The sequence below is a fragment of the Colobus angolensis genome, unplaced genomic scaffold (assembly GCF_000951035.1).
Source record: "Colobus angolensis palliatus isolate OR3802 unplaced genomic scaffold, Cang.pa_1.0 Scaffold533, whole genome shotgun sequence".
Taxonomy (NCBI): domain Eukaryota; kingdom Metazoa; phylum Chordata; class Mammalia; order Primates; family Cercopithecidae; genus Colobus; species Colobus angolensis.
This window is the reverse complement of record NW_012118855.1, coordinates 161,128-170,196: the sequence shown is the minus strand read 5'-3', so window position 1 is coordinate 170,196 and position 9,069 is coordinate 161,128. Positions and strand designations below refer to the sequence as shown.

At 41.1% G+C, this 9,069-nt stretch overlaps 1 protein-coding gene across 3 annotated transcripts in view; it reads right to left on the bottom strand.

Moving 5' to 3' along the window:
* MGA (MGA, MAX dimerization protein) overlaps window positions 1–9,069 on the bottom strand; it is a 120,043-nt gene that overhangs the window by 32,527 nt on the left and 78,447 nt on the right. For all 3 annotated transcript variants that reach the window (XM_011961043.1, XM_011961045.1, XM_011961046.1), the window contains exons 12-13: window positions 4,133–4,205; window positions 1,229–1,746 (exon numbers count right to left, since the gene is read on the bottom strand). In XM_011961043.1, coding sequence (XP_011816433.1) covers window positions 1,229–1,746; window positions 4,133–4,205 — 591 coding nt within the window. The remainder of the gene's footprint in view (window positions 1–1,228; window positions 1,747–4,132; window positions 4,206–9,069) is intronic.

Below are 9,069 nucleotides of genomic sequence, written 5' to 3'. Positions count from 1 at the left end.
TCTCCACCTCCCAGGTTCAAATGATTCTCCTGCCTCAGCCTCCCGAGAAGTTGGGATTACAGGCCCGCGCCACCATGCTGGGCTTTTTTATTTTTAGTAGAAATGGGGTTTCGCCATGTCAGCCAGGCTAGTCTCAAACTCCTGACCTCAGGTGATCCACCACCTCGGCCTCCCAAAGTGCTGGGATCACAGGCGTGAGCAACCGTGCTCAGCTAGAAAAACCTTTTTGACTATGACATTAATTCAGAACGTCTCGTTTCAAATTTTCTATATGCCAGTATAATTTTACTAATATAACCTGCGTGAATTACTAAATATCAAGGATAGAGATATTTGTTCTACAATGATTACACTGACAAAACCCCTATGAATCAGATAAAGAAAAGATATAATTAAGTAAATATGGCTCAATTTTTACTCTTGTATTTAAATAACACCTTACTAAATTAAAATTTTCAGCCGGGCATGGTGGCTCACACCTGTAATCCTAGCACTTTGGGAGGTCACGGTGGGTGGATCACCAGAGCTCAGAAGTTCGAGATCAGCTTGCACAATATGGCGAAACCCTGTCTCTACTTAAAAAAAAACCAAGAAACAAACAAACAAAAAAACACACGCACACACACAAAATTAGCCAGGTGTGGTGTCACATGCCTGTAATCCCAGCTACTTGGGAGGCTGAGGCACAAAGAATCGCTTGAACTCAGGAGGCAGAGGTTGCTGTGAGCCAAGATTGCACTAAATAAATAATAAATAAAATTTTAAACATGAAAATTTTCCCCAAGTTTCTAAACATACATTGCCTATCTCTAAGTCAATTTCATCTTCCACTTACACCTAACCATTCTAACCATGGTTTTGTTTTGAAACCTATCTGCTAATAATAAATTCCAAGAGCTAGACTGAATCCCTGATTATCCTTGCTTTATTGTCAAAGTATCACTAGAGCCTGCAGGCAATAAAGTTTATGAAGAGCAACTTTCTGGGAAGATTAGGAAGAAAATTATAAACTAATACAAGGCTCTACATTTCTGTTCATAAATGTGACAAAAATTCACTCTAGGTATGCATCTAAACTAGGCCTATTACAAAAAGAGATAATAATTTCGTCATCCAGTTCCCAGGAAATGTAAAGATAAAGGATATCAGGACCATAAAGGGCTCTGAAAAATCATGATGCTACCTAGGTATAAAAAGGTGCTATACCCAGATTAAAGATAATTCTCACCTGGATAAGCCCAGATGTACTTGAACTGGGTTTACGTTTATAGGCCACAAGCTTCCCTGCAGGAGAAAGCCCTGCATAAAAAGGCAGACCTTTGCCTCCATGTAATCTCTCCCTCACTGAATCCAGGGCATCTGTCTGCACAGGAGAGACATCCTCCATTTTCCCAGGGGACAATGGACCATCAGGAGTCTCTGATCCAGATTTCTCAGCCATATCATCTTGGTCTTGACATGATGGCATAGAGATTTTCACACGAGAAGAATAAACAGGAGGGTTCTTCTCACCCCGGCTCTTTCGCTGAGAAGCCAACTCAATGATGAAGCTGCCCACCTTAAGTGATTGTGGCATGTTGCTATTGATGTGCTGGGATAAGATGCTCAAAATCTTGTTCCGATCCTCCTCCCAGTTGCAGTCTGAGATGATCTCAATCAGTTTGGTGGGACCACCAGGTGACCTCTGATGCATGTAAGAAGTAGAAGAGGATTCCCCTTCATTGCAGGGAGACTTCCAGCTCTTTTCTGATGAAAAATAATAATAATAAATAAAAAGTTGAAAGATTTCTGTATCCCAGCATTTTGTACGGAACTCTGAAAAAAACTGCCACATTCTCATGTTCTTTCACAGTAATAACTTAAAATGTATTAACTTTCACAATTTGGGAGTTTTCCAAGAAGAAAAAGTTCCAGAGAATAAGACTACAATAGTCCTCATTATCCTGGTGACTGGGCTCTAACAGGGAGCTTCCTTAACACTGCTCTAAATGCCACAATTATTACATTAGAGTTAGCTTGCAAAGAAACCATGACCTATAACCAAGGTTAAGCTTCACTGGTATAGGTTACTATTTTGCTATCCATATAGGCAAAGTGAAGCTACTTACAAGATGCTTTGAAACATGTAAAGATTAGAGTCAATCCTAAAGAACAGCCAGAAAAATAGTATTCTGATTTTTTTTTTTTTTTTTTTTGGGAAACGAAGTCTAGCTCTGTCACCAGGTTGGAGTACAGTGGCGTGATCTCAACTCACTACAACCTCTGCCTCCCAGGTTCTCGACTCACTACAACCTCTGCCTCCCAAGTGATTCTCCTGCCTCAGCCTCCCAAGTAGCTGGGACTACAGGCGTGTGCCACCACGCCCAGCTAGTTTTTGTATTTTTAGTAGAAACGGGGTTTCACCATGTTGGCCAGGATGGTCTTGGATCTCTTGACCTCATGATCTGCCTGCCTCAGCCTCCCAAAGTGCTGGGATTACAGCGCGAGCCACTACACCCAGCTGTAGTATTCTGATTTTAAGTGCACTCTACCTCTTAATTTCTACCGCAAATACTTCTAAATTACATCTGCGCTTCTAGATATGATTGCTCCATTTCTACATTGTATGCAGATCACTCAGCTCCCCAAAGTAGTATTCTATCCATGGCAACATGTTGACTAGATATGTATTTCTTTTTTTTGAGACGGAGTCTTGCTCTGTCGCCCAGGCTGGAGTGCAGTGGCCGGATCTCAGCTCACTGCAAGCTCTGCCTCCCGGGTTCAGGCCATTCTCCTGCCTCAGCCTCCCGAGTAGCTGGGACTACAGGCGCCCGCCACCTCGCCCGGCTAGTTTTTTTTATTTTTTTTTTTGTATTTTTAGTAGAGACGGGGTTTCACCGTGTTAGCCAGGATGGTCTCGATCTCCTGACCTCGTGATCTGCCTGTCTCAGCCTCCCAAAGTGCTGGGATTACAGCGCGAGCCACTACACCCAGCTGTAGTATTCTGATTTTAAGTGCACTCTACCTCTTAATTTCTACCGCAAATACTTCTAAATTACATCTGCGCTTCTAGATATGATTGCTCCATTTCTACATTGTATGCAGATCACTCAGCTCCCCAAAGTAGTATTCTATCCATGGCAACATGTTGACTAGATATGTATTTCTTTTTTTTGAGACGGAGTCTTGCTCTGTCGCCCAGGCTGGAGTGCAGTGGCCGGATCTCAACTCACTGCAAGCTCTGCCTCCCGGGTTCAGGCCATTCTCCTGCCTCAGCCTCCCGAGTAGCTGGGACTACAGGCGCCCGCCACCTCGCCCGGCTAGTTTTTGGTATTTTTAGTACAGACGGGGTTTCACCGTGTTAGCCGGGATGGTCTCGATCTCCTGACCTCGTGATCCGCCTGTCTCAGCCTCCCAAAGTGCTAGGATTACAGGCTTGAGCCACCGCGCCCAGCTAGATATGTATTTCACTAGACTCCTGGATTTCCTTAGTACAGCTTCCCAATGAGTGTACTGGTATGTTAAGGGCCCCCACAATCCTCTCAGGGTGCTCACACTCTCAGGCAGGTTCCCTCCACCCTAGCAGCCTCCTCCACTTACCTCAATGTGCTATAGAAACATTATAATTATTTTTATGTACCATGACATTTTTTAAGAAGTTAGGAAGCCCTGCTGCTTAAGTGTTAGAAGTCTCAGGAAGCATAACCAAAAACAAATTGTTAACTCCCTGACCACTACCCCTCATCAAAGTAATTCTGACAGTAGCCTCTACTAGTAAGTCATAGTAATATTCCCTTCCTTTCTCCTTCTAGATTTCCCCAGAGGTGGCAGTGATTGAGGACCAACAGCTAATGATGCCAACATTGCTGAGGTGTGGAAAGAAGTTAAAAAAAATTCACTGACCTCATCCTAAATGTCTCTTGCAACAACATGCTATATCAACATGAATGAATTTTATTTTTGAGAGCAGGAGTGTTAACAGACCAAATAATGGGAAAAAAAACTTTTACTTATTGTCCTTGTTTTTGGCATAAGTTTCAAACAGGGTAGGCAGACGTATTCCGAACTGATGGTTGGGGTTTTCTCCCATTATTAATATAATCTAGATCTGAATAATTTCTACCAAATGTTAAGATCTAGTGTTCATTCTGACCTTGTAATTTTTCAGAATCATCCTCCAAGTCACAGGTGAGTTGTTTTAAGGGCTGCTGTTCACAATCAGGTTCCTGAAAGAGACAGTAACACAGAAATACTTTAACTTAACATATATTCAATACCTACAGAAACTTGGACAAAAGCATTAAATCTCTCATGGAAGTTTAAATCATTAGAATGATTAAAATGTCAACAGCTTCAATCCACATCCACAGCTACATCACTATCATATAAAACCCTGGGCAAAAACACGTAGCTTTGTTCCCTAATGTCCCTGATAGTAACAGAGTCATCAAGAAAATAATTCACATTGTACTTTCTAGTAAAGAGGGAAACATATTTATTTGCTGTTAAACAAAACAAACTGCAGCTATTCAGAAAATTCACCAATTGAGGCCAGTCTTGGTGGCTCATGCCTGTAATCCCAGCACTTTGGGAGGCCGAGGATCACTTGAGCCCAGGAGTTCAAAACCAGCCTGGCCAACATGGCAAAACCCCATCTATACAAAAAACACGAAAGCTTAGCCACAAATGGTGGCGCACACCTGTAGTCCCAGTTAGTTGGGAGGCTGAGACAGAAGGACCGCTTGAGCCAGGGAGGTGAAGGTTGCAGTGAGCCAAGACCGCGCCACTGCACTTCAGCCTGGGTGACAGAGTGAGGCCCTATCAAAAAAAAAAAAAAAAAGTGAGAAAGAAAGAAAATTTGCCAATGTGGAAAGATGCACACCCTAATAATTACAGATAAATAAAACCAGAATTTTTAAAAATTACTCCAGGATCAGAAAGAATAATACTTTTTAATTTATCAAATCCTCTATTAACAGGCATTCTGCCTCCAATTTCTCATTAGCGAGGACAATAGTGCACTGAACAGTCATATGTATGTGTATGTTTGAGTAAACACACATACACGCATATATCTTTGTGCCCTCATGCTATGGACACTTAAAATTTAGGGTCAAAACGATATGTACATTTAAATTTTTTTGTTTTTGTCATTATTAACAAATTGCTGTTTAAAAGAAAACTGCTGATTTATACCTTTAGTGGTTTTCTGGGTAGTCACCACTGATGTTGAAGTGGCAGTACAAGTGAAGGTGGAGCCCCAGCCACCAGCTGAACCATGGAAAGGGAGAGGTATAGCCTAACTACAAGGGTAACTGGAATCAGAACCTTTTCTTTAAATTATCTGTGAATGTGTGCCTCAAGTTTCTCATACCAGCTTCCTCCATGGGTTGGAAAGATTGCCACCTAGACTCTTTTATCATTCCACTTTCACTAATCAGGAGAGACTGCCCTCTTTCCTTAGTTCCAATTTTTTTTAAGTGAAAGCAAATTAAGAAAGCAGAGGAATAGACTGGACGTGGTGGTTCACGCCTGTAATCCTAGCACTTTGGGAGGCCAAGGTGGGCGGATCACCCGAGGTCAAGAGCTCAAGACCAGCTTGGTCAACATGGTAAAATCCTGTCTCTACTAAAATATAAAAATTAGCCAGGCATGGTGGCGTCCACCTGTAATGCCAGCTACTCGGGAGGCTGAGACGGGAGAATCGCTTGAACCCCAGAGACAGTGGTTGCAGTGAAACGAGATAGTGTCACTGCACTCTAGCCTGGGTGGCTGAGCGAGACTCCGTCTTTAAAAAAAAAGGAGAGGAATAAAAAAATGGTTACTCCATAAACAGAGCAGCCCTTAGTTCCAATTTTTAAAATCCTAGGAAAGGAGTCTGAATGGTTCATCTTGGATCAGACACCACCCTTTGACCCAGAACACTGTTGCCAAGGAGGCAAGAGCTGTAGGATAATGGCAGTTTCCATTTAATCTATGTAGTTAACGTATTAATAGCAGATTTTGTTCTGGGCAGATAATAATGAAAGCTAGTGTTTACAGGGTACTTAAAATGTACCAGGCACATGCTGACCTAAGCATTTTACATATATGTAGAATGTCTCCCTAGACAGGCCACAGAGGATAAACAGCAAATTTAAATGAAGGACTAAAATACTTCCCACCTCACAATGAGTAAGTATTCACTTGGTTATCTAAAAATTTATCAGTTCTTGCATTAGCAGAGGATATAACCATCTAGATAGCATTATGTGGTTCAAGTAAATGACAGACTGAGTCTTTCGGGTGCCATAGGGTATAATAAGGATAACAGGCCAGGCACCGTGGTTCACGCCTGTAATCCCAGCACTTTGGGAGGCCACGGTGGGCGGATCACGAGGTCAGGAGATAGAGACCATCCTGGCTAACACGGTGAAACCCCGACTCTACTAAAAATACAAAAAATTAGCTGGGCGTGGGGGCGGGCGCCTTTAGTCCCAGCGACTCAGGAGGCTGAGGCAGGAAAATGGTGTGAACTGGGAGGCGGAGCTTACAATGAGCTGAGGCTGGGCCACTGCATTCCAGCCTGGGGTACACAGCAAGACCCCGTCTCAAAAACAGGATAACAAAATGGATTTTGGGGGCCTTTTCTTTAAAAAAAAAAAAAAAGACACCTTTGGTGTCAAGTATACTTAGTCTTAAATCCTGGCTCCACTGCTTGCTAGCAATATAACTTAGGGCTTTATTGCCTCATGTGTGCAATGGGGATAATACCACCAATCTCATATGGTTAAATAAGGTAGTACATGTAATTGCACAGCACACTGGCACACTACCTGACACATGGTAAACAGTAGCAGGATCAAATGGGAGAATGTATAATTGCCCAGTTGCAGTTAGACAAAAAACTCTCATTGGTGTTATTACTTCTCAAATGTCCCACTTTCCCCATGTTTAAGAGATGCCTAATTCCATTTCTTAAATTTGAGAAAATGATCTTATTAACCAAGTTTCAGTAAGTACTGGGATCAAATGTATAATCAGGATTATTTGTTATAAATAACTTTACTTTGAAAAACTACTTCTTGTGTCTTTATAAACAGAGCTGGCATTAATGCTGCCCCTTAAGAATGTCTTTCATCCTTAATTTTCCAGAGAATGAAAAATGCAGGAGAGAAAATTGGTTGGATGTGCTTTGTATTTTGCTCTCCACTTAATGATAACATTATTCTCTTTATCTCTGCAAAATAATCACAAACTTCATAAAAGTTTGTCCTTCTTAAAAATTAATTCATGGGTATTTTAAACAAACTGGAGACTAGGGAGTCCCTAGTCGTCCCTAAAAGCCAGATCTACCTCCTGAAAGCTGGGAAAACAGAAATTTTTTTATCCAAAATGATGTAACAAAGTAAAAGTAGTATATTAACTACTTTAAAAACATGATGCTTTTTGTCTTTCATTCTACCTCATTGAGTTTAAAGAGTTTTTATTAAAATGTTTAAAATAATTATGAGAAATTATTTTAAAATATACTAAAAAGGCAATTAAAAATTTCTCTGCATAGATACATAGATGTTTATTCTACTAGCTTAACTACATAATTTTTTAATATAGGTAACAAAGTTTTTATTTACCATGAGATCTGAAATTAGAACTAATAAGTGGTCATTAATAATGTTAAGTGTTAATGATTTTAAATACTGTTTATAGGTTCTAAATTACATATAATTTACATTTTTAAATTACTGTTTCAATTTTTGTTTTAAAATACAGGAGTTTTTAAGAAGAACTGGCATTAATGCTGCCCCTTAAGAATGTCTTTCATCCTTAATTTTCCAGAGAATGAAAAATGCAGGAGAGAAAATTGGTTGGATGTGCTTTGTATTTTGCTCTCCACTTAATGATAACATTATTCTCTTTATCTCTGCAAAATAATCACAAATACATGACTTATAACATAGTTTATCCTTTTTTACAGCCTCAGCGTTTACCTGCCTGGTAACAGCATTGGAATATTATAGATTCTAGAAGTACATTTAATGCTCAAATTGCTGTAACTATTGGCTTCTTAGAACACTAAACCAGGAGGCATTTACTTTGAATATCATCAGTTGCAGCAAAGACTTACTACACAAGATTATGAAAAGTATATAATGGACTAAAAGAGGAAGTATTTCCGAATGGGAAGACACATTTTGTCTTTATTGTGTGCATGTATGTCTTTATTATATCCAAAAAAGCTGTCATTCAAACCTGATTGAGACAGAAGGGCATATTTTCCTTTCCTCTTGATAATTCATAGAAATTGAACCAATTTTCTTGTGTTTGCTTGAACGACTACATAAATCATATAGGATTTTGTTGGTACAGGCTGCATATTTGAAAACTATTCCCTATTATTGAGTTAACTTTCTTGATATCCAGTGCATAATTACATTTTTCTTTTTTTTCTTTTGAGATGAAGTTTTGCTCTTGTTGCCCAGGCTGGAGTGCAACGTGGCCTCAGCTCAGTGCAACCTCGGTCTCCTGTGTTCAAGTGATTCTCCTGCCTCAGTCTCCCAAATAGCTGGGATTATAGGCGCCCACCACCACGCCCAGCTAATTTTTTATATTTTTTCTAGGGATGGGGTTTCACCATGTTGGCCAGGCTAGTCTCAATCAGCCCACCTCGGCCTCCCAAAGTGCTGGGGGCAAATGTGGCCAGGTGCAGTGGCTCACGCCTGTAATCCCAGCACTTTGGGAGGCTGAGATGGGTGGATCATCTGAGGTCAAGAGTTCGAGACCAGCCTGGACAACATAGTGGAACCCTGTCTCTACTAAAAATACAAAAAAAAAGCTGGATGTGGTGGCAGGCACCTGTATTTCCAGCTACCCGGGAGGCTAAGGGAGGAGAATTGCTTGTACCTGGGAGGCAGAGGTTGCACTGAGCCGAGACCGTACCATTGCATGCCAGCCTGGGCAACAAGAGCAAAACTCCATCTCAGGCAGGGCACAGTGGCTCACTCCTGTAATACCCACACTTTGGGAGGCCGAGGCGGGCGGATCATGAGGTCAGGAGATCGAGACCAGCCTGGCTAACATGGTGAAACCCCGTCTCTACTAAAAAATACA